Source organism: Varroa jacobsoni, unplaced genomic scaffold (genome assembly GCF_002532875.2).
Source record: "Varroa jacobsoni isolate VJ856 unplaced genomic scaffold, vjacob_1.0 contig02158, whole genome shotgun sequence".
Classification (NCBI taxonomy): Eukaryota; Metazoa; Arthropoda; class Arachnida; order Mesostigmata; family Varroidae; genus Varroa; species Varroa jacobsoni.
In genome coordinates this window covers 1-23,361 of record NW_019214769.1, presented here as the reverse complement: position 1 = coordinate 23,361, position 23,361 = coordinate 1, and the positions used below count along the sequence as shown (strand labels likewise).

The window sequence follows — 23,361 nt, the reverse complement described above, 5'->3', positions numbered from 1 at the left end:
GTAGATTGAATGTACTTCGGGTTGTGCTTAAAATCGATAGGGAAAACACTGCTTAGAAAAAAGCGAAAAAAATATTGAATTAGCTACGCTAAAGTAGGTGAGTCAATAGGATCTAAAGTTAGGGACCACTGGTTACAGAAGAAACTTGTAAACTGCAGTCGTGCTAGTTCAATATTCAAGGTAACGGCTTTCTGAATAGGAACCATAACAATGCAACGTTCGATATTGGTACTGCCATGTAATATACTGAAAGCTACGCTAAGCTTGTACCGTTTCGTAAATCCACCCAAAAATCGTTTAAAATTATCAACTTTTATACGAAATAAGTACACTAGGTATTGCAAACACCACAAAATTCAGTGGACAGTTGTATAGAACCTTTATATATATATATATATATGTTTGCATAGATTTTTTTATTTTACAAAATGTTTATATAGAAGTTTTCGAAAAATAATAGAGCTAAAGGCAAAAAACCATAGGACATTGGTCATTATTATGCAAGATTTAGTCGGTACGTAGTGACCTCATACAAATATACTATAGGCATAATTATTGTTCCAGGTTGGTTAAAGATTTGCGAGACTATACCTTATTAGAAACTATTACGACTGGAATATTATATGTTTCATAGATTTAGACATGTATAAAACAGAGTAGGTTGTATTGAGACGAGACGCTTTAGAAACGCACCGAATGAGAAACGGAAAAAGAAGTAACCTTTGCGTCCCAATGATAAGTACTTGCTCTCAATATACACATTAAAAATCCGATTCCTAACGCTGAGGGGGTCCTATGACATCGTATTTAAATAGAGATATGGGTTGGCCAGTGCGTACAATTTTACATGTTGATTCAGTATACCAGAAAACCTAGGAAGATGCCCTGAAAATGAGTTGGCATTTCGCGCGATTGGGGATGAATGAATGCATTGATTTCTTGATTGTGTATGGCTGATACAGGAAACTAGCGATTTTTAGCGACTGTATAAGATACGAACGTACCCCAAGTAAACTACTACTATAATAAAATAAACTATCTTACTGGAAATCGCCGGTAATTCTGTGCGAGTAATATATTACGGTGAGTTTATTTGCGTGTATACTTATCAGTAAATAGCAAATCCCATCGTGCGTGGCTGCATGTAAAAACATACATTTGTGTAACACCAGTGCAATCAACGTTATGCTTACTTCTTTATATGTGCTTGCTTTACAACCATGAACCACCTCGCATAGATCCGTCCCATTTTTTGATTTCTTCTCGTTTACTGTATGCATCGTCTGAAGAACCCTTTGTCACTCGTACACAAGTCGTACGTCATTGCAATGGCAATATTGAATGACGCGGTTAAAATTATAACGCGTTCTATTGTTTGTAAGTTAATTATCATCTCTGCAATGATTTGAATACTATGAACCTAAGTGTATTTGCATTTATACAAAAAGTACTATACGGAGATAAGGTAAAGCATAAAACGAGTTAGTGAATTACAAATGGATACTCTGCACTTCATCCCCATTTATTATTTCAGATGGGTGATTATTACGACTACAGAACCCGCGCTAGAGGTGGACAAAAAGAGCCTTCTTCTGTTACCAATGGTAATTCCAAGGTAGATATATATGTATAAATATATATTAGGCCACTACACCGGCAATGATCGGGCGTCTATTACCTTGAATGTGTATTGTTATATTGCCAATTATTATAAATGCTATTGTTGTTGTTACGGAAGTCAATTACAATCGTTTCTTATTGATAGCCATGATCTGTTCAAACCTGTAGTTTATTTTGAACAGCAATTAACTTTTAACATTAAATTATAAATCTTGTTGCTCTGATTTGACAAGATGAGGCCAAGAATATAGTGATAAAAACAGATGCCCGTATCCTGGAACAATCAGGCGAAATCCCTTGTAGAGCATGCCGCGACTTTCGAAGCTGGATGAAGGCAAGTTTTACGTAGAATCGTATCATTACGTATAAACATGTATAACTAAATGTATTACAATGCAAAGTGGTTGCTGTAATCCCAATAAATTTATCCTCATGTATAATAAACGACTGATATTTGCACGATCCGGTTTTGATAATTATCAAAAACCAAAGGTCAACTTTTGAACCTAGCATTAAGGGCACGGAGCAACAACGTCACGTATTCGGAGCTAAAGTGAACCTACTGTTCACCCTGCGGAGCACATATCGTACAAATAAATGAGCTCTGTTACACACTAATTTTTCAATACGATCAATACTTTTCTTCTGCGTTTCGCAAAGAGCACCATAGTTAAGTACGTCTTGGTGGGGTCATTAATAACCTCCCATTTTTTATAAAGTCTTTAAATGCATGCCATATAGTAGCTTACGGTGTATCTCATTCAGCTTGCACAAATATCGTTATATAAGAAAATTACTAATGATTATATATACTGTTTTTATACATTATCACCCAGTACATCTGTTGGTCTTCAAAATTATTATGTAATAATATTTTACAGGGGGCTGAACCCCATCAGCGTATATAGCCCTGCTGAGGAACTATTATAATGAGTCACGGTAGGGGATAAATTGAATGTTACATAGACATTGATGCGTGAAAAATGTACAACAATTATCAAGTTTGCCAGCTTGGGAGCCCGACATTTGTTCGGCTATTTGTGTGCGCCCCTCATACACCGACTAATAATACCCAGTTTTATCATTCCATTGCACTAATATTCAATGAAATTAGTTATCAATTGCAAATTTCAAGGCTGGAGGCAATCCAAAAAATGGCCCTTTGGATCAACCTGAGAACACCTCGTGCCCTCTTGATCGCTCTGAACTAGGCAGGCATACGTGGTATTTTCTACATACGATGGCGGCGTATTATCCGCAACAACCTTCCAAGGTAACAAGCGTTTATAATACAGAAAATTCTCAAGACATTGTGACATTGAGAAAAAAGGTGCTTTTATCGTTGTGCATGCCGTATATCAAGACCCTGTATATTACAATTGTTCATTTATTAGTGCTATTTTCACCAGATAGCCAGTGGTGTAAGTTAATGGATTTAGCTATGTCTTATAAATATGCCAATGCCTTCGCAAAAAAAAAAAAGAAAAAATCTATACAAATGAAAGTTTTGATTAGCTGAAAGAAAAAGCTGAATAGTCAATGTGCGTCCGATCGGAAATGCCTTCATGTTATTAAGGTTAAATAAGTGCTATCATCAGATAAAATGTGCAACATTACCATATTAAAAGTACTAGCCTTATATTCCATTGTATCAAACGTGACTTTGTTATGCTTTCATTCTAGGACGAGCAGGAGCATATACAGGCCTTTTTCAAGGCCTTCGGGCAGTTCTATCCATGCGATCATTGTGCGAATGATTTTCGTCAGGAAATGCAAAAATCACCGCCAAGGGTGAGCTATACAATTGTACGAACTGTGCAGCCGCTAAGTTTACTCGGCGTAAGAGCGCGACACCCACGGTTCTCTGATAATAATAACTAAAAAAACTATTACTATCAGAGTATAATATTTTTTCTGTTTCTCACAGCAGATGTTTTTTGTGCAGCATGTATTTGCCGTTCCTGACTTTTTTTTAAATACGAAATACCTATTATATATTTTGCAGCATAGGGTTAATTACTGTCGTTGTCCTTAGCCTAGAACGATACTTTTTCTTCTACCTCATCTATAGATATTTTATAGAAGTTTCGGAACTTTGTCCGAAAATATGCCATTGTAAATCAAAATTTCCCATACTTATTTCTACAAGTCAACACATATGGGAAATTAGCAAAGCACAAACCGCTAAAGAATTTGTCTAGCAATTACTTGCCGGTATTCCAGATTATCTTCCAAGTTGCTGACTTAAATACCAGTAATTTGTTAAATTAAAGAAGATAATTAAGTGTAAATTGCAATTTTTTTTTTTAGCTTAAATAAAAAAGAAAGTATTTGAACGTTTACTTTTAAAAATTAAATAAGCATTAAAAATCCTTTCACAGTGCAAATCTAAGTTTACCTAAAAATACAGGTGGGTAGGAACATTCGTATGTTCCGTAGACCTAAAAATAATTAAATATAACTGTTATTTTACAGGTGACCTCACGATGGGAGCTGTCGATGTGGCTCTGCGAGCAACATAACATCGTTAATAAGAAAATAGGGAAGACTGAGTTTGATTGCAGCAGGGTTCTAGAGCGATGGCTGGTTGGACCACCTGATGGAAGTTGTTCATAGAATATTTATCAATAAAGAATATATACCTCTTTTTAACCTTTTAAATGCACCAGTGAACTTATCATTTAATTAACCACGTTTTGCTCTTAGGAGACTACTCAGCAGTAGCCAGTAGTCTATATAGACCAGTACTAAGTATTTTCGAATACACGTAAGATAAATATTTATTTTTGTTTAAACACTAACTTTTATTAATTGTTTAAATACATTTTAAAGGTTAAAAACATTTTAAGTTTAATGAACATATAACTAAACGAGCCATTCAATAGTAGCTTATCAGGGCAAGAATGCGATCTATGTGTTCCATCGACCTTGAGTATCTTCTCTTCCTAAATCCTTTTAGTCAGATATAGCTTCTACAACACCGAGGCAATGAGAAGTGCTACTCTGATAGGAATACTTTACGCAGGGGCCAGGAGGTAGTTTTAAATCAAACGCTTTGCTGAGCGTTGTGGGCTGAGAGTCTAGGGTATTGAACGCCAAGAGTATACTAGAATTAGGTAAAAATGCGTTTATGTATAGCTTTCAAAAATATGTAAATTTCACTTAAGAAATTCTTTAGTTTACATTAAGTAGGCCAAAATCTTTAAACTTGGTTTAAGACTAATCATTATTTGGATCTTGTACTTAAAGTCTGCTTTCCTTAAAATAATACAAGCGCCAGAAATCCGCATACACGGATGGATGGTCAGCCAGATTAATGACTTCTCAAATAAAAGACATAGAATCGCTCAAAAAATCGAAAACGTCACAAGAATGCCTTTGTTTAGTTATGAAGTGGACATACTGTACATTTGTATTAGAAGGTTCCAAATGAGCCAAATGGCAAAAGACAGGACCTTCTTGCAAAACATACGTTCTATGTATTTTTCGAATCGATTTGGTTATTCCTTCGGCATAATTTAATTATACAATATATCAATAAATTTGCTTACTGACATTGTGTACTCCCAATAAAATGTGTCCTACAAAACATGCACAAAGATCTTCCATTAGTATTTATTTTTAGGTTTGTTTGTAGCACAGTCAAGCATATCTGTAATTCCCGGCCTTTCTGTACTATCATGCGTTCAATTTTTCTATAGTATGGTATCGCTTCATTCTTCTTAAATACGGTGTCCTTGCGAACAATGAGCCTTCTTTGAAAACAAATTAATCACGTTCTTTTGTAGAATTACGCAGAGTCGACGCATCAATTTTTTTTATATAAGCACGGTTTTACAGGTTCGCATTCTATACTTCATCGTAAACACTGCTAATTTTAACAACCCGAAAGTGTCACATCTGTGTGTTTGATTCTGCCTCATTGATTTTTTCTATTAATCAGGGACCGTAAACTATATGGAATATCCTAAATTAGTCTTCTTACAGTTTTCAACAAACGATTGAAATGGGAAAGAATTCGTTTCATAAGAATAATTAAATACACGCGGGGCTGGAAACACAATATAATAAGCTAAAAACGCAAAATAAATAGCAAGTCAAATTACACAACGAACACCGGTCTGACAGGGATTCGAGTTACAACGGCAAACATGGCCACTAAACATATAAACAATAACGAGAGGGCCACAGCGGACAATTGTTGCCATGAGCGAAACACTCAATATTAAACCCAGATGTACCAATGTATAAAACTAACTAACGTATTTTTTGGTTTTGTTAAAACCTAAACCATAGTATACTATTATCGGGAACACCGCTAGTATTTTCACAAAATTGCTGGGACTATCGTCGCGCCATATTGGTTAGACATGTCACTAGAACAGGCCATGGCGGCCGTCGCCCGGCAGCAGAAGAGCATGGACCCAACAACACGGGAATATTTACCTCTTCATGAAAAAACATTCATTGGTGATTAACGTACTTCCATCAACAACAACTTTAATCCAACCAGTTCATCGATCCATATTGTACGAATCGAATGTAAAAGACGAATTTTACCTGCTGATAACAATTGATCGCTTATGTCTTACACTTATGTCTTAACTAATCGGGATATCTGTTATACTTAACAGATATTTATAAATTTAAGTATCAGATATAAGTTGTGGTGTTCAATACTTTCGCATACAGCGAACGACGGCGATCGGTAGATCATTCTCAGGAAACCGGGTAGCTATAGTAAATGAGGTAACGATTGTTATAGATAATCTCCAACTGTTAAATAAATTTGTGTCCGGAAAAGTTAGCGAGGTGCAGTGCTCGGAGTTGCTAATTAAAATCCTGTTGACTGAACGAAAAAGAAGGATCACCATAAAATAGGTGAGTTACACAAATATAATGTATTTTAGGAACAGTTAAAGGTTGGTAACCAAAGATGTCATAAGCATTTAACATATGCGTCCGCTATTTGTATCAAACGGATTCATGTGTAAACTAATTCACATCAAAAGTAGGGCATGACAGAGTATTATAAAATCTATTTATATTGATATGAAGTTGCTTGGACATTTAACTATAAAACTCGAGTTCAGTATGGTCTATGTAGATCAACATTGTTCTTTTGATGTTTTGAGTAACTAATGTTCACCTCAAAAGTAATGTAATAAAAACATCCACTCTGTTTTTTAATTTCACATATTGTATCTTGACTTGCTGTCAATTCTCATAGCCATCATCTCATGAAAAAGTGTTTTTCATTAACTTGTTAGTTAGCACAAGTTTCAGCTTGCAGCGTTACAGATCAGCAAATTAGGACAGATTTTAATGCCTATTAGGGGCGTATTTTAGAAAGATCGTGTGCTTTGATCGAATACATCTTCTGCTTTAACCGAAACAGCAATCCACTGGCGCTGACTTATATGTATGAAGAGAATTATGCATTATGCATTATGAAGTGCATTATGTTTGTAAAACATCTTACGAATTTTGTACTGGCTTTGTAAAAATTATAAAATTAAATGTCCCTTAATTTTTAAATAATAAACAATAAATTAGTATTTCTTCTAGTTATCAGAGCTCAAGTTTATTAATGTTAGCCTTAGTTAAGCTAACTTGACGAAGTTCTCACCACTTGGAAATGCATTTGGAGCTTTAGGTAACTTCACAGTAATATTTTTCTAAGAATTGATATTAAGAAAATGGTATTCGCGATATTGTACGAAGTCTAGCTAGAGCATTTTCAGTGGAATATTTCAAGTAAACATAGCACTACTTTGATCAATCATTTTACCTAATCAGCAGTATGACGTGAAACTAAATTGGCCCTTACGTTTCCACAAAGTCATACACGTGCTTGTTATTGTATTGAAGACAATGACATATTGATTACAGACGCATTCGCATCTGATAACTTTAACAGTTCGCCATGTCTCGCGTATACGTTGCGGACGACAAAAAAGGTGTAACGGACAAAGTAACGTCACTTTTCGAGGAAGCATTAACTAAGCCACGCACAGGGGCTGAAGGGTTTTTCACTGTGGGGCTATCCGGTGGGAGTGCTGTTGCCATCACCATACATGTCCTCAAGCAGTTACGAATTGACGGTGAGTTTTAATGTAAGCAGATCGCGTTGGGTAAAAGTACCCACATCAGAGGACCACATTTTATAAGCGCCGTTTGATGTGGGAAGGGCTCTCATTTATTAGCCTAACTATGTATGTTTCATTTGGGATTGACGGTTGTTGGCCATTTCAAAGCTAATATAATAATAATAATATATAATAATAAATAATAAATGTAGTCATGAAAGATTTAATTTTAATTCAATTCTGGCTTTAGAATTTTTTTTAACTAGTTTTCCTTCACCATTAGGAGTATTAGTCGAGCTTTTTCAGTCAATATACCTTACTATGCCTCCGCTCGCTAGTTTTATTGAAGGCCTAAGAATATCTATCATGCCAAAGCTGTCTGTCATAAAAAAAATTACTGAAGCTAACTAAAAACAAACTGTTGGTACACAAATTCAGAGTAACAAGACAAGCACATATGCAGACAGCAGGAAAACAAGTTTAGACATGTTTCTATCAAGTTTCGTAGCTATTTCGGCTTAATTTTTGTACTAGCTCCCCACAGACAGCTATTCTTGGCCGATTTAAGATCTGTTACTTTTAACAAATAGAGGTAATAGAAATATAACAATAAATAATGAACCTACCTGTAGTACGACTGCATTTCGTTGAATATAACATGTGGCTTTTATAATTTTAATATACTTATACAATACGAGCATGATATTTCTTAATACCGCCAATCAGTATAGCAAAAGTGAACGTTTTAGTAGAATCCGAAATAAGCTAATTCATTTATCTGATACAATAGCTTTTATTATTCTGTTTCCAGATTTTCAAAAATGGCGCTTCTTTTTTTGCGACGAGCGCGTGGTCCCTTTCGATCACCCAGAGTCGACGTTCGGAGCTTTTCGATCGCTAATTACTTCTGTCCCTGGCTTGTCCGAGGCTTTCTTTGTTCCTATAAACCCTGTTCTACCTCTAGAAGACTGTGAACGGGACTACACGTTAAGGTTGTGTTCTGTTTACATTATATGCTTTGCTTAGTCATGAATAAGAATGATCGACTAGCAAGGCCTATGATTTGTCAAGATCCCTAGCTGTAAATCATTTTCAAACGAGATTGTGTGCTTTGGATTTACTTAGTTGTGTTCCGTACTTCCGATTTTCTAAGGCAGAGGGGTGTTAGTGTTGGCTTCTAATAGAATGTCCGGAATGTATCGAGTGTTAATCTAGCTTGGAGTGAACTTAAGGCATTGTAAATTCTCTGGACGGGACATATAAAATTTTTTTAACGTGAGTCGGGCTGAACAGGTGAAGCTAGTGTTTGCAACACAACAGTTACATGCAATTGCATAGAGTAAAAATAATTATGAAAGTAAGTAGTTCTTAGAAAAGTTTGCTGGCATCGAATTAAACAACCTCGAATTTATGCTTAAAATATATGTTGGTATTCATTGTTTGTCAGATTGAAGCAGTTCTTCCCTGGTAGGAAATTGCCTGACTTGGACGTTTGCGTATTGGGTATGGGCCCAGATGGTCACACCTGCTCACTCTTTCCCCACCATGATCTTTTAGCAGAATCAAAACGGTGGGTGGCTGCTATCGCGGACTCGCCTAAACCACCATTGCAGAGAGTCACCTTTACGTTGCCGGTTCTCAATGCAGCCAAAAATGTTAGTATTAAGTCTACGTAGACCTACAAACGGCATTGCGCTTTTAAAATATATTATAGGTAGGAGACATATTATTATATTAGACGAATATTATTATTCGCCTATATATGCTAAGCTTCGTAGTTTCGAGACACGGATTTGTTGAGAAATGGGTTCCCTACACATCCTGCCATTGTGGCATGGGTGTCTTCTATTGTATCCAACAGACTATCTATGACACCGTCTATGTATTCTAGATGTTTTATGAGTTCCTGGAAGAATATTAAAAGGGCCATTTTCTAGGTCTTGGTGGTATTTAGACCGACATTCGTCTCAATGAGTCTAAAACAATAAAAAAGAAAATTGTTTTACAAATATAACTATGAGGTAATATTATACTTATTATTTTGTAAATATTCGCTTTTGTATTGCTATTACGGTCTCTAAATGAAATACGTCATGTTTATACAGCATTTATTCGGTTTCTTTTTTTTTGGGTAATTTTTACGGTTTAAAGACAGTCTGCATTTGTTGAACCTTTATTCCGACTTTTATTGTGCATAACCACTGTCTGTTTATTCATCTGTTTTATGATTAGCACAGCTGAAACGATCAAAGTTACTACAGCTTTCTAATTTTGTGTGATTTTGAGCACATGCAGGTAATTTTCATTGTAACCGGTGAGTCAAAGGCAGCGGCTCTCCGCGCCATCCTTTCGGGTCTACCTGATAATCCCGCGCTTCCGGCTTCGTTAGTCCATCCCAATCCCGGCGTCCTGCATTGGGTCTGCGACAAACCTGCGGCTGCTGCTTACATGAAAGAACTTCTCTAGACAACGATTAGAGGAACTGCTTTTCTAGGTGATGTGACTGGCCTCAATTTTGGAAGCATTTTTTCAATTATCTTCAATCTCTAAGATATAGATGATCCTAAAACGTGTTTTGTGGTAAATCCACAACCGCTCTAACAGGTGTATGTTGCTTGTAAGAAATACAGTGTCGTTTAGAAATAGCGACTTGAAGCAGGCTAACTATTAAAAAATTAAGAACTCAAAATGTGATAATATTCTTAACTGATAATCAATCAAATTTCCATGCGATATTCGAACGACGTCTCTTGTTTTCCTAATGCTAAAAAATGCTTAGCAGTAGAATATTGGTTTTTTAGGACTTGAAATGAAGTCTAAAAGGTAGATATGGTGAGGCGTCGCAGTTCATTGCAAGATAGTCAAATAACAGCCAGATACTGGGAGATGAATCTACCTTCTTACGATAAACAAATGATTAAATACGTTTTCTTACGGTATATTTATATGCATATATGTTGGTGCGTTTTAATCACAATTAGTCGTGTCATTTTGACACTTGGTCTTTTTTTTTTTACCAAAACGGGATCGCAAATTACGTGTAATGACAGCGATGGTCTTTGGTATAACAGTGGTTGGCTATATATATTGTGAGAGATCCACTTCCAGCTATAAAACCTAGCAGTTTCTGGAAGAACGTATTGGGCTAATATGAGTTTGGCAACCAATGTAAAGTTACCTCCCTGGAAAAAAACAGTACGTCATTATAACACAAAAAGATTAAGCAAGTATTTAGGAAATAGTTTCTGGATGCTTTTTATTTTTAGAAAACGAAGACGTCGATTGTGACGTTAGGTACGTCGTGCTGGCATCGTAGCCTGTTAAGGAGAGTGTAGTCAGTACCAGGAAGCCTAAGGAATCATGTTGACTTGGCTGTGCGGGGATACTATAAATGTAGCCCTAAATTTTTTTATCAGCTCGCTTTTTCTGCGTTCTGAGCCTTACGATTAAATTCTTATACAAAAGTGAGTCGCATACAATATATTCTATATTAATTTCTTCAAAATTATAGTAATTTAATTTTAATAACACGATCTTTGGCTTCTAGAAATATAATATAATAGCGGAAAAATTGTTGCCTTCACGTGAATTATTCTTAAACGTTTCCGAGTTGTAACTGAATTTATCAATTATGTGGTACCTACTCCATTGTGTATATGAATGCATAAGATAGAGTCAAATATTTCCGAGAGAACAATTGTCTCACAAGACTACAATGATTTCTGCTAAACGTGCAAGCAATTAGTGGCTAAATTATGGTGACGACAGCATTGTGACATGCACCTTATTTTCTCTATTTGCCGTATCAAAGCTTCGGTATATTTGTAGAAGCACACAAAACAGGTAAAATAGAGATTTACAATTGTGCAGGTAGTTGTTGCTCTTGGCCTGTTTTGTAGTCGATAAACAACGTTGATTAAGTTTCTACTAAACTTCACTATAAGCACACCTCATAATTTCAAATTTGTTCCTCTCCTAAGTATCAAAGGGCCGGGAGACAATTTATTTGTATTTAGCTCAAGTTAAGCTATTCATTTATTGCTATATATAATTTTCTTATGTTTTTTAGTGAACCACTGCTGTGTTGGCTGATACGAGATAATTAGTAACGATAATATGGACTGCTCATCTTACTATAAAGTGGCGAGAGGTATATTTTTTTAGAATGCTTCAAGTGGCCTTACGGGTTAAAGCGATATCCGAACACAATCCGCTTCCTCGTACACGAGATGTGATAATAAAAACAAAATACAACAACTTTTACTGATAATGATAAGAACATGTAAGCACATGACACGAAGATGATAACCATGATGGATAATAAACTATATATATATATATTTTCACGTTGACGGATCGTTTTCAATTCAAGATGTGATCACGAGAAAATACATTACATTCCTGTGTCAGGCAATGGTCACTACAATGTGTTATCCAAATAACTCCAGTGACCGCGTCCCTGTCCGTCCTGCGCAGTCAATCGTATAAATTAAACCATATTTATAGAAAAAAATAGTTCAATATATGTGTATTTAAATATGCAATAACAAACATTAGTATTGAATGTAAAATAGCACTCAGTTGTAATGAAATACATTTGTTTTTAAATATTGGTAGGTAGTAAGATTTGACATTGTAGTAGAACTCATATAAATTTGATACGTGTAACAACTTCTACGCAGCCATGTATGAGTAATGTTTAATCATCTGGATTAAGTTATTTTCTTATCTCTAGAAGTCGCGCGCGAGTAAAATTGTCTCAAAGTATATTTTTTGATAGAAATTCTAGTGCTACGATCCTTTGTATGATCCATGTACTTTGGAATTTGCCATATAACGCATAGTATATATATATATGTATAGCTATTTATTGTATACCGCATATGTCTGATTAATGTATGCCCGACATAACTATGCTGGTCCAAGTCACTGTAGTTATTGAACTTTAGAAGAACTCTAGAAAAGATCATCGGTGGAATTATGAAAAATGTTCTGGTTTGGTAATGTCTAAACCTATTACTCAATTATTAGGAACTCAGTATTAAAAAATTGATATTAAAAAGTCAGATACAGGCTGTATACACTCTTTTCTAATATAAAAAATCTATTAATTTGCTCTTGAATTTCACGATGACATTATGACAGAATATAACAATCGTATATGGGGTACTTTAGAGAAATTTGTTTCAGAATTAACTATTTTTGATGCGATTGTATGAACCGCAGCCGCTGGACGAAATAGTCGATGACTATTTGTCATGAGCACGTCATCTGACATGTAAAAAGATATTTTACGAATAAACGCTTTATAACTCTTTTTCTAGCATAACGCATACGAGGTGACTCTATTGAGGCCATCTGAACCAACCTAAGCCAACTTGTTTCGACCGAACTCTTGGCCGTTTTAAAAAACAAAAATTTTTCCATATTATAATTTTATTTAAGATATCAAAAATTTTTGCTGATGTTCGGAGAGTTATGCAACATAGATATTTTCGTAGAAAAATTGTTTATCGTTTGCGCCAGCAAAAATGTATAAATAAATTTCAAAAATTAATGCAAGTCCGAATAGAAATAACTAGGGTATTTAGAATTAGTAACTAAATTGAAGATCGCTAACTTGTAGATAAAAAAAAAAACAGCTGTTTAAAAAAGAAGATCAACTACCAGCTTTGTAATTTTAAATTTGGCCTGACAATTTGGCACTGTTTCTTAGTATTTTACAGTACATGCCCATAAAGGCTCATCATCGGCTTCTAGATTGGCTGCTGTATGTTAGAATAGCGTTGTTTTTACAGAATTATTCTTAAACATAGTCTTGATACTATACTCATCGTTCAAGTACTACTAATTAAATAATTGCTTGCGCGGTACGGTTATTCATGGTTGAGAATTAGTTGATTTAGGTTCATCGTGACTATCTTGTCCTTAACGTCTGCAACCAAAGAGCGCATTAGATCTGTATCTGTTGCTGTCGTGAAGTGGCTGAAATATCCCAAAATCATAAAGCTCATATTTAGAGAATTGTTACAGTTGAATTTTGAAGAAGGAATTAACTTTTGCCCCAATGTACTGTACCATTGTAATCAAGCCTAAGGTGCCCCTAAAACGTGCGCGAGATAATAATTTCACGAATTCATTCAGATATAAATTCAAAAAGGTAACTTTGACTATTTCCTATGGAACGACAAAATGCCAAGAAGGCATTCGGTTTAGTAAAACTTACCAGTAAAAAGCCTGTTTGCGAGCCCTCTGTCTAAACATATCGAGGATGAATCTCTGAACATCTTCTACATCTAACGGGTTTCCCTCGAACATTGGAAAATAACTTCTAATGTTTCTCTGTTGAATGACAACCTAATTTTGATACAAGAAGAACACAATGTGACGTATCGATTAACAAAATACGTTTCTTTTAAAATCTAAGTCTTACACATATAATCATAAAGGCATTTCTGTGAAAATGAGATTTTCGACCTGGTGCGCTGTACTAGTAGAACATGTAAGGATGGGATTAGAAGATCATCGATGAGAGAACTCATTATTTTATGTTATCATTTACCGTTCTTTTACCTGACAGAGCTAAAGAAGTCGCTGCCGTAGCTACGAAAGTCTCCATTGTAGAAGCTCAACTAATTCGAGACATAATTAGTGACCATTTTCGCCTCGTGCGTATAGCTATGGAACCCGCGGTTCGATAGGAAAAGTTTCACAATCCACTCCATAAAGATGCAGGCTTATTTTTTAAATGATAAAGTCGATCAAGACTGGAGTGAGTTCTTACCAACTCAAGCTACTGCATGGCTTCCTTGGGAACATCATAGCGACAGAAAGAAATTGCCTTACTTTCTCAAAAAAAAAAATGGGCAGAAATAGTAAATAATGGTACTATCTGCGAATAAATGTTTTGCCAATCTCTTCATGCATCATTGTGAACTTCTTTTCAGAAATGTTTACGATAGAGGTAACAGTAAGCAGTGCACGTCATGCAGTATAAAGGAGAAAATATGCTGCTGAAAACTTTCGCATTGCTTTACTCACTATATGAGAGGAATTATCTACGCGGTACGTATTTGAGAGGTTGACATAGGGCAGACGATGGGTTTTTAGATAAATTAAAAGAAAACTGGGACAGTGAAACGCATGAAGATGAATCAGCTAGCTTGAAATTGAACAACGTTAGTATAACGTAATTATTTTTCATCAAATGAGAGATTTAATCAGAATGCAGAAGATGAGGATTAGAAGGCTTGAATTACATTACGAATTTCCTGCTTATTTAACAAATGTGCCTTTAAGGGACTGTGACACACAGATCCAGAGATAGTCCACAGCGAATAATTTAAAGGCTGCAAAAAACATGAATCATCAAAGCACCTCACTAAACACATCACTGAAGATTTGCGTGAATATTTCCATCTGAAAAACAGGTACTGAGGTAATGTAGCAAAATACAGGTAAAGTCATTATAGTTTAAATTACGCGCCAACCCTTTTACCATGCTGTGTTGCTTGTTACTTGTTGCTTTTTAATCAGGACAAACAGATGCTGTATAGAAAATAAAGGAAAACGAGAAAAAAAATGCTAAAAATGCTTGGTGAATTTGCGAAAGCACCGTTAGTAATTAATTCATTAATTTCAGTTATCCAACGGGTCTGGAGTAAGCTAAACGCAGCCACCAAAAATGCAGGCGCTAGAATGGCCGGGAAATCAGACGTCTCGTTATAGTCGCCGGTACCGGTAGACCGGTTGTTTGCAGACAGCCGGTAGCAAAGCTAGCATTTTTTTCATAAGAGTGCACTGCAGAAATCATTAACGTGTTTCCGACACTACTTAAGGCCAGGACTAAAAGACGCGTTCGGCGAAGCTGGCGAAGTGATACGAGGGTATGTTGGTCTATATGGTTGGATATTAGTTTAGAGATACAGGTCTACTACAACGATTAGGAAAGCAAGTGATATTCGGCGGTTGAAACAATAAAGTCGTGAAAAGACCATTCACAGAAGATCGAGCTTTTGAGTATGAGATTTGCGAGTCCATAAACGATCAGTGAGTAAAACCGGTGCACTCTGTAACGTCCTAGATCACGCGGAGCGTAGTGTGCGTACGATGAAGTCTTTCTTCAAAAAAAATAAAATTGGATTGTTAGCGAAGAGATCAGGAGAAGTTTTATTGCATTACACGTTTACAATTGAAACGACGACCGGTCATCATCTGAACGAATGCTCGAACGATGCTTACGGGCGTAGCAAGATAAATCAAAGAATCGGAAGATGCATCGTCATTTAAGCTCCGTGATGAGATCTGGCTATATGACTCTAGGAACAAGCTGATTTCCAGCAACTATTATGGGGGAAGAAGGATGTAGAAAGGATGTAAAGGTGAAGACAGCTGCAATGTCAGGCCGAATACGAAAAAGATTGATGAAAAAGATTGAGGCGTAAGCCGGTTGCTGCATGTCCGGAAGAGAAGTAGACGAATTGTCGTCAGTCACGTCTTTGTCGTCCAAATTTCGGCGCCCGCCGCAATTGATGCACAACATTGTTCTCTAATAGTCTTTGCTATATATGTATGTATACACATGTGTATATATACAGATACATACATATATGTATATATATACATATACATATATATAAAAGGTTGTCTTATGTGTCTTGTGTCGAATAAATAGCAGCGATTATGGTTTGGGATAGAGCACCGGCCTTCTTGTGGCAAACGCCGGTTGACATAAACAGCGCAGAACTCAGCGCTCTCTTAAGCGCTGTCGCTTCTATGAATCTATAGCGTACATATCGCATGTTTGGTTTATCTTGATGTTGCATGTTCATGAAATACATCTACAGACATTTGGATGACCTCTTTTTTTGCGTATGGCGGGAACATATACGTGTCGCTTTTATTGCAAGCCTAATATGCCGACGAGACCAATGAACAGTTTTTTTTTTGTTAAGATTGCCCATTGGGATTTGTTTGGATAAGCCGATTGACAATAAATAGCTTCCTAAAACAATGTCTAATGCTTTCATTGAAGGTCCGAGGTCATCAAGAGTAGATTCTGTAAGATATTTAGGAGTTTCCGGACCTTTTTGACCTGATTTCTATTGTGCATCTTCCTTTTCTCTCACAGAAGTCCTATACTAGCTCTTCGTAGATCGCCGTAAATTGACGCTGGCTATAAAATCGACTGTTGGCACTGTGCAACCAACGAAGTTTGTGCTCCATTACGAACCTGTCTAGAGGACGAGAAGATATGAAGGCTTAGCTGCTTTCATTCTGTGCATAGGCGCTTCTTGCCTCCTTAAAGGGCTATCTTGACCGCAAAGATTTGTAAGGGTGGTAGATATACTTGTGTTCGAAAAGTATTATCCCTTTAAAAAAAAGGTTTTAAAAAACCCCTTTAAAAGGGGTTTGCAACGCTTTTCTACAAGAAATGCGAGAAAAACTTTTTCATGTGAGCTGGTCTCCTTTGAAATGTATTAAACTATACCTAAATGTATTCGTTTGCCACTAATTCAATAGTGTATGTCTTTTTGGCACTACTATAGTTACAACTATCAAGCGGACAGGAGGCGAAAAGAGGGCACCGGGTCGGGGCGCTGTGTTATGATCACTACCATGATTGCTATGGCATTCAGTTCTGTGGGATGCCTGGCATAAAATTAGATTTTAAAATCATAATATTCATAATTGCATAAATTAATATTGTAAACAAATGATGATTGTTACATTTAGTGTCGGTATAAAATTGAAACTGTTGCTTTTCCCTCATACTACTGCCATCGACCTTTTCAATCGACTATTACCTTTTCAATAAGTAGATCCAGTTTATTTAGGAAGAGAATGACACAACTACTTTGAAAAGCCTGTTCATTGATGATCCAAGCGAACGTCCTCAAAGACTCCTCTAATCGGTTGACTGATGAATTTTCCGCTAATACCTATATGATAACATAACGTTTGATTAAATAGTACAATTGTCAGCTTGGCGACACAGCGAAGCCGTAATAAAGTCAAGTCAACTTAAAATAAATTCAGGTGCTTTCGGCTGTTAGTATAGCAGACAGCTTACCTGGTCAAACTCAGAGCAAGGAGCTAGAAATAGAACAGCATGAACTCCATGGAACACTGTTCGCCTGCAATGTTTACCACACATCGATAGTACAGACTTTATATAGACAAATTCGGTTGTTGTCTAAAGTTATCAAAAAATTTTAGATAAATAGTAGGTCGTTTTGAAAAATAGATCAAGATACTATCAAGACCCTGGGGCATCATGGGTATTGCCGTATTGAAAGCGAGTTAATCCGCTTGTTATGTAAAATACATTCATGCTTTGTATTATAGCAAGTACGAATGGTACGTTCTACCGAAAGTATTAAAGTTGTTTTGATCTATCATCTAGAATCTATGTGCGAAATCGAATGTACACTTCAGTGCCCTTATTACGCACACGATACATTGTATTCTGTAGCAGCCATGCTTTCCAAGGTTTGACGGATTCTCGCTTAATAATATTAAGCTAAATCATATAGCTTTCTCTAAAACGCAGGAGTCTCGTTGTAAAACAAGATCTTTCACACCCGATCGGTTTGTCAGTTTTCAAAGTAGCCCTCGTAGGCTATACAATGTGTATAACACCTTGTTCCCATTTCGTAATACAACTATAAAATAATGTATCGTCATCTCATGTTGAGCCCATGGCTTTTCCTAAATACAGCGTCCAGTATCTTTTCGATAGGTTATCAGGTTCAAAGAATCATTGAGATTGATAAATATAAGACTTTCGACATAGTTGATTTATAAGGTCCATTTAGCTTTATTAGCATCTTGCTCGCAGTATAAGGGATAATGGGGTAAGTGTAAGGGGCTTCTTATGCTGTCCCATATTAGAATAATATAAATGATCTGTATGCGTATATTTTACCTTCTGTGGCGAATAATACCGATTATGAAAATATCGATAATAATTGGTTAAGCTGGCATATATAGCCATTAGCATTGGTGTTAACAGGCACAATATTATGGAACCTGAAGGCTAAGGGGAAAGGCGGTTTAGGTTGATCCGCAGGCTGATCCAAGTGAAGCAATTGTTCGTAGATAGTAGAGTGAATGGTGTATTATTAAGGTGTATATTAAAGTGAGGGGTATTATCCCAGATGTCAAACAGTTGATCGTGAGAAAACGAGGTGAGCTCAATATCTTCTTAATTCGATTCCTTATGGGTCACAACCTGTTCTAAACTACCTAAAACATTCTACCGCGTAGGATGGGTCCCGTCGGCGGTATCCTGCGCCCTATGTCCTTAGAGCAGTGAAGAGAACCTTTTACATATGCTAGTTCACTGTGCTGAAGCATATAGGAAACACCCACATGAGTCCAGGATTCATCAGAACCTTCACCTATGGACTGAGGAGCTTTGCAAGACACCTGGACATATTTAAAGGATGCTGAAATGAGACTGAAATGAAGAGCTTGGCCCTAACTTGGCACTAAATAAGACTGGCCAAGCAAACCGACGGGAAACCTAGAAGGCACAAGCCCCTTTCGAAATAGAAGGCGTCGCAGCATAATATGTTTGCTAAATTATTCTTCCGACCTGTCTGTTAACTCAGTTAATATAGGATACAGACCAGAGATGTCTCCCACTACGCTGGCCGCCGACATCGATAAAGCGGAACGGAACAGTGCCTCGACCCATAGAGCATGGAATATCTACTAGCATTTCCTGAAAAAAGTAGAGAAGGCCAACATCAACTAATTAAGTAAGCAATATGCGTTCGCCAACTTGGCTCGTCGCTTGAAATAGGGCTCCTTTTTTATGGACTGCCAGCTTTTTCATATGACCCGACCCAAGAAAAATATCGATAACATCTCTGAGGGTAATGTTGACATGATATGACTTACTGGTAGCACGTGGAGTGCGAGATTGTAAAAGCAAACTTGAGACGTGTGTTCAAAGATTGCGAACAGATGAGCCTAAGCTAAGTATAGTTTATACGAAGTCCAACTAACAAACCTTAATGCCGATTGTGGCTCGTCGAGCGAAGAGGATATCCTGCTGTGATGGCACATAGCTAGCTTGTTTAATCCTCGCGATCTCGCTAAAGAAGTACGAACAGCTATCCGACTACAAGAAAGCAAATATGACTTCAATACATTTATGTAGAAAGGCATGGTATCTAAATGGCGACGAGTACGCCGAAAAGGTCGTAATTCAAATTATAGCTTCTTGCATGTACAAAGTAATAAAATAATAAAGGTTTACATGAATTTTGCATTGGCTACCATGCTTTATACATATACCAAAGTAGCCGTGATGTCTCATAATATGAATATGTATTTTTCATAGATTCTGAATATAATAAAAAATAATTGCTTATATAACATGGCCACTGAATATATGGTTACTGCTGACCAGTTTGAAGTTATAGCGAATGTCGTATGTGTCGCGCAGCGCCTGGTCTCGCCATAATTCCTGAATGTCAAGAGCGTGTTTAATGAAGTCGATGAAACTGACGCGCTGGTCGTCTCGAGTCGATAGTTCAAACCGCTCCCGAAAAGACTGCCTATTTATATAAAGTAGTTAATTAGTTATGAGATGGATGGAAAGCTTTATAATTAGAAACTTATCATTGGAACACAAGTGGCTGTGTTTGGAACAATAGGTTATGTGACCTAATTACTGTATGCGCTAATTACTGTTGGAAAAAGCATTTGGATAAATATATTAGCATTTAAAAAAAAATAGCAAATATTATAATTCCAAGATTTTTTTAGTAAGTAAGGTATCCGATCGCTCTAAGTTCCTTTATATAAATTCTGTAAGCGACATTTTTAATAATAATAATGCTTATGCTTTGCCAGTGTCGAACGTTTTTAGCTGGCTCTAGTTACATAGAACAGGAGTTGAGAGAACACACAAACTGTTAGCTCATTTCTTGAAATACAACAACGCTTTTTGATTATGCTACATATATATTCTATGTGGTTCCCTTCTACCTAAAACATCGGCGTTCCTAGTCTTCTCAATATGTTGAGATTAATCTTCGAGAAACTGAAGATGCTGCCGCTCGTAGTGATAAAAAAATTATCGCGGATAATCAATTCGCTTCAGTCTAATTAATCAACTTGACCAAAACGACATCCAGGCAATTGTTAAAAAAATGCTTTCTTTGTCGAACTTCAACTACAAGCGGGGTTCTAAGGGGGGGGGGGGGTAGTCTGAGGGGAGTACCGAAATGACAACTAGTTATGCAGATAGCTATTCATCGTACCAGTGGAATGGACTGTCTTTCAGCTGAAAGGAAATCCCACGTCTTTCACGCTCCATACACAACGTGAACATTGAAACGCACACGTTCTGAAAAATCATCTCCTGTAAATCAGAGTGCATAATACGTTAATAACATCAATCGGACAGAGTTTAAAACGACATTACCAATATGCAATATATCTTCCTACGTATGCTAATGCATAGAATAGAAGAAAGGTAATTGCATTCAAGCCATCGTCCTGCTGGCGTGAAGCAGGTCATCATATATATATATATATATATATATGAAAATTATTTGTTTGTCCAAAACACTATCGTAGGCTTTTAAGGAAAAAAAAAACGATTATACCTTGATTTCTTGTAGCTCTTCGTCTGTGAAATTCACGTTGTGGATAATCCGCATCTGTTTCAGAACCGTTGATTTGCCTGATTCGCCTGGGCCCAATAAGAGAACCTGCACTGGCATGACCACGACATCTTTTAGTAGCTTAATAAAGGAGCTTTGTGTCAGGCTTTGTGATGTCTTAGGCCACGCGACAAAAACCAACATTCTATAGAGAGTGACAGTCTTTTCACTGAAATTCGTCTGGGATGGGCCTATTTTTACTCCTATACTGTACGCGCTTTTATCTCTTATCCTTTGTATTGCGCTATACTTTTTCGGCTTATAGGCGGCCCCGAAGTCAAGCTTTTAACAGTTTCGGCTAATAATTCAATCGGCGAGAGAGAATAATTCGCTTTTCTGATTAATAAACGGTTTTATGTTTTTTTTTTTTTATCCAAAAACTCATCACAATGATTACCTTGTCAACTGAGATCAAGGTCTTGAAAATGTAACCATAATGTAAAACATTACATCGTATGATTTTATTCATTGGAAGGTGGATATAAGTTTCTAACTAAAGTACTTCTTCGTTTTCCGAAGCGTGACCACGCAAGACTTTATTTTTTTATTATTAATATAAAAAAAAAATTATGTTCTTCTTAAATGACGTGCACTTTGGCTTAAAAAATGCGTTTGTTTGAACATTTATCCTTAAAGACGCAATAAAAGTTGAACAAAGCGAAAGTGGCATAAAATGCTTCTTTGTGAGGTTGTGACAATATATAGCCCATATATATATGACAGCGGATATCGCAGTACTATGTAGTATTCATAATAAATTTATCACGAATTGGAATGGAAAGTGTAAACCTTGATTTCGCTTTCGATTTGCTTGCGGTCCTTTTTGAGCATCTGGTCAATTCGCTGTGAGTGTTGCTTCTGATGCTTTCGGAGCCGCCGTCTTTCTTCACGCGTTTCATTTTCGGATCGAAGGTGACTCGGGAAGACAGGGTCATCAACGGCTTCATCTGTCTCAAATATTTATGATTAATATTATTACTACCAATTTGATTTATGTATGTCCTAATATATTTTTAATAATAATCCAAAGCGATTACAAGGCATCGTTTAAAGGATAAGATGCCGAATAAATTTTTTAGCATATTGCTAAGTGTTGTAGTAACTAATTATAAAGTATCTGGCCAACATACAACCGAAGTGAGAACTTGGGATCATATAGTTTAACCAATTGAGTCGTAGTAAATTTTCAACAGCTCAGATGCTCGTGGGCCGATGGATACACAAAACACTTTCCTTTAAAAAGAAACTAACTAATTAACGCGAAAACAATGCAGTACTTCAGTATTTACATCTGTTAGGCAGTTCATCCGACGGCTGGCTCCGAATACTAAGCGAAATGTATCTACGTCCATGTTCGACCCTAGACAGTTACGTATGCTATCACTAACAGATGCGCATGCTACCCGCTAAGATATTACAGGGACATATCAATACAGACTATCAGACCTTAACAGCTCCTAGTGATTTTTCTAGTCTGTCTAGCCTTTAAAAGACTGTACATGCTCGCTTTCTAAGCGGCCATTAGGACAAATGGTACCCTCAGTGGAAATCACACAAGCTCTCACGTTGTGTGTCTTTGCAGGAATTGCGCCTCAGAACATAACTAACCACAAAAATGGAACAGAGCCGAATCCATGAAATGTCATTCTTAGCGGAGACAACGCCGAAGGATGAGGACATTTCCAACCTATGTACACCATTTCTCTTAGTATTTTTAGAATTAGAAGAAGAAGAAGGTTTAGAAGATTGGCCCTGTACTTTAGCACACGTTTTGGCTAAAGGCGTTCATTTACATGAATTACAAACAAATGAATACCTTGTACAGGCGGCTCCTGAGGCGCCTTACGTGGCAGGCACCGCACGTGTTTTCGGAAGAAAGAATCCAATCCAGTTAACAGATTGGCAAGGGCCTGCAACAAATAGAAAGGGTATTTTTATGTTATATTAGTACGCTCGTCAGAAAAATCTAC

General features: G+C 36.6%; 3 protein-coding genes across 11 annotated transcripts; 2 read left to right on the top strand and 1 right to left on the bottom strand.

Annotated features, from left to right (window-relative positions):
• Positions 1-76: 76 nt before the first annotated feature.
• On the top strand, positions 77-4,281 carry Alr (Evr1_Alr domain-containing protein Alr). Of its 4 annotated transcripts, none has more exons than XM_022853827.2 (6): positions 77-97; positions 1,535-1,604; positions 1,854-1,954; positions 2,735-2,893; positions 3,304-3,411; positions 4,096-4,281. In XM_022853827.2, exons 2-6 carry the CDS (start codon positions 1,535-1,537, stop codon positions 4,234-4,236), a joined length of 579 nt encoding a protein of 192 aa, XP_022709562.1. In that variant the 5' UTR covers positions 77-97; the 3' UTR covers positions 4,237-4,281. The 4 variants fall into 4 exon arrangements, with proteins under 4 accessions (XP_022709562.1, XP_022709563.1, XP_022709560.1 ...); XM_022853828.2 differs by lacking the exon at positions 77-97 and adding an exon at positions 930-1,083 and having other exon boundaries at positions 2,756-2,893; XM_022853825.2 differs by lacking the exon at positions 77-97 and adding an exon at positions 930-1,083.
• Positions 4,282-6,005: 1,724 nt separating this feature from the next.
• On the top strand, positions 6,006-12,061 carry Pgls (6-phosphogluconolactonase). 2 transcript variants are annotated; one of them, XM_022853836.2, is made up of 6 exons: positions 6,006-6,501; positions 7,513-7,724; positions 8,521-8,701; positions 9,157-9,364; positions 10,005-10,203; positions 11,779-12,061. In XM_022853836.2, exons 2-5 carry the CDS (start codon positions 7,547-7,549, stop codon positions 10,173-10,175), a joined length of 738 nt encoding a protein of 245 aa, XP_022709571.1. In that variant the 5' UTR covers positions 6,006-6,501; positions 7,513-7,546; the 3' UTR covers positions 10,176-10,203; positions 11,779-12,061. The 2 variants fall into 2 exon arrangements, with proteins under 2 accessions (XP_022709571.1, XP_022709570.1); XM_022853835.2 differs by having other exon boundaries at positions 6,007-6,501; positions 7,541-7,724.
• Positions 12,028-23,346, bottom strand: LOC111272399 (guanine nucleotide-binding protein subunit alpha homolog). Of its 5 annotated transcripts, none has more exons than XM_022853834.2 (11): positions 23,208-23,340; positions 22,181-22,338; positions 21,335-21,439; positions 20,987-21,087; positions 20,128-20,278; positions 19,729-19,839; positions 19,343-19,437; positions 17,782-17,845; positions 17,516-17,650; positions 13,936-14,066; positions 12,028-13,694 (listed from the first exon to the last, which is right to left on the bottom strand). In XM_022853834.2, the coding sequence occupies exons 2-11, from the start codon at positions 22,220-22,222 to the stop codon at positions 13,586-13,588; spliced, it is 1,044 nt and encodes a 347-aa protein (XP_022709569.2). In that variant the 5' UTR covers positions 22,223-22,338; positions 23,208-23,340; the 3' UTR covers positions 12,028-13,585. The 5 variants fall into 5 exon arrangements, with proteins under 5 accessions (XP_022709569.2, XP_086829381.1, XP_086829382.1 ...); XM_086973255.1 differs by having other exon boundaries at positions 21,335-21,444; positions 23,208-23,339; XM_086973256.1 differs by lacking the exons at positions 12,028-13,694; positions 13,936-14,066 and adding an exon at positions 15,852-16,941 and having other exon boundaries at positions 23,208-23,346.
• Positions 23,347-23,361: the final 15 nt, after the last annotated feature.

What these genes read in the sequence shown, in the direction of transcription:
- Alr (XM_022853827.2), top strand. Translation starts at nt 1,535, where the DNA reads ATGGGTGATTATTACGACTACAGAACCCGCGCTAGAGGTGGACAAAAA. An exon ending in ACTTTCGAAGCTGGATGAAG is followed by an intron (nt 1,955 to 2,734) that starts GCAAGTTTTACG and finishes CAATGAAATTAG; the next exon opens with TTATCAATTGCAAATTTCAA. An exon ending in TGCAAAAATCACCGCCAAGG is followed by an intron (nt 3,412 to 4,095) that starts GTGAGCTATACA and finishes GTTATTTTACAG; the next exon opens with GTGACCTCACGATGGGAGCT.
- Pgls (XM_022853836.2), top strand. Translation starts at nt 7,547, where the DNA reads ATGTCTCGCGTATACGTTGCGGACGACAAAAAAGGTGTAACGGACAAA. An exon ending in CAAGCAGTTACGAATTGACG is followed by an intron (nt 7,725 to 8,520) that starts GTGAGTTTTAAT and finishes TTCTGTTTCCAG; the next exon opens with ATTTTCAAAAATGGCGCTTC. An exon ending in TTCTCAATGCAGCCAAAAAT is followed by an intron (nt 9,365 to 10,004) that starts GTTAGTATTAAG and finishes GAGCACATGCAG; the next exon opens with GTAATTTTCATTGTAACCGG.
- LOC111272399 (XM_022853834.2), bottom strand. Translation starts at nt 22,222, where the DNA reads ATGCTCAAAAAGGACCGCAAGCAAATCGAAAGCGAAATCAAG. An exon ending in AAATCGAAAGCGAAATCAAG is followed by an intron (nt 21,440 to 22,180) that starts GTTTACACTTTC and finishes ATGCCAGTGCAG; the next exon opens with GTTCTCTTATTGGGCCCAGG. An exon ending in AAGAGCTACAAGAAATCAAG is followed by an intron (nt 21,088 to 21,334) that starts GTATAATCGTTT and finishes TCTGATTTACAG; the next exon opens with GAGATGATTTTTCAGAACGT.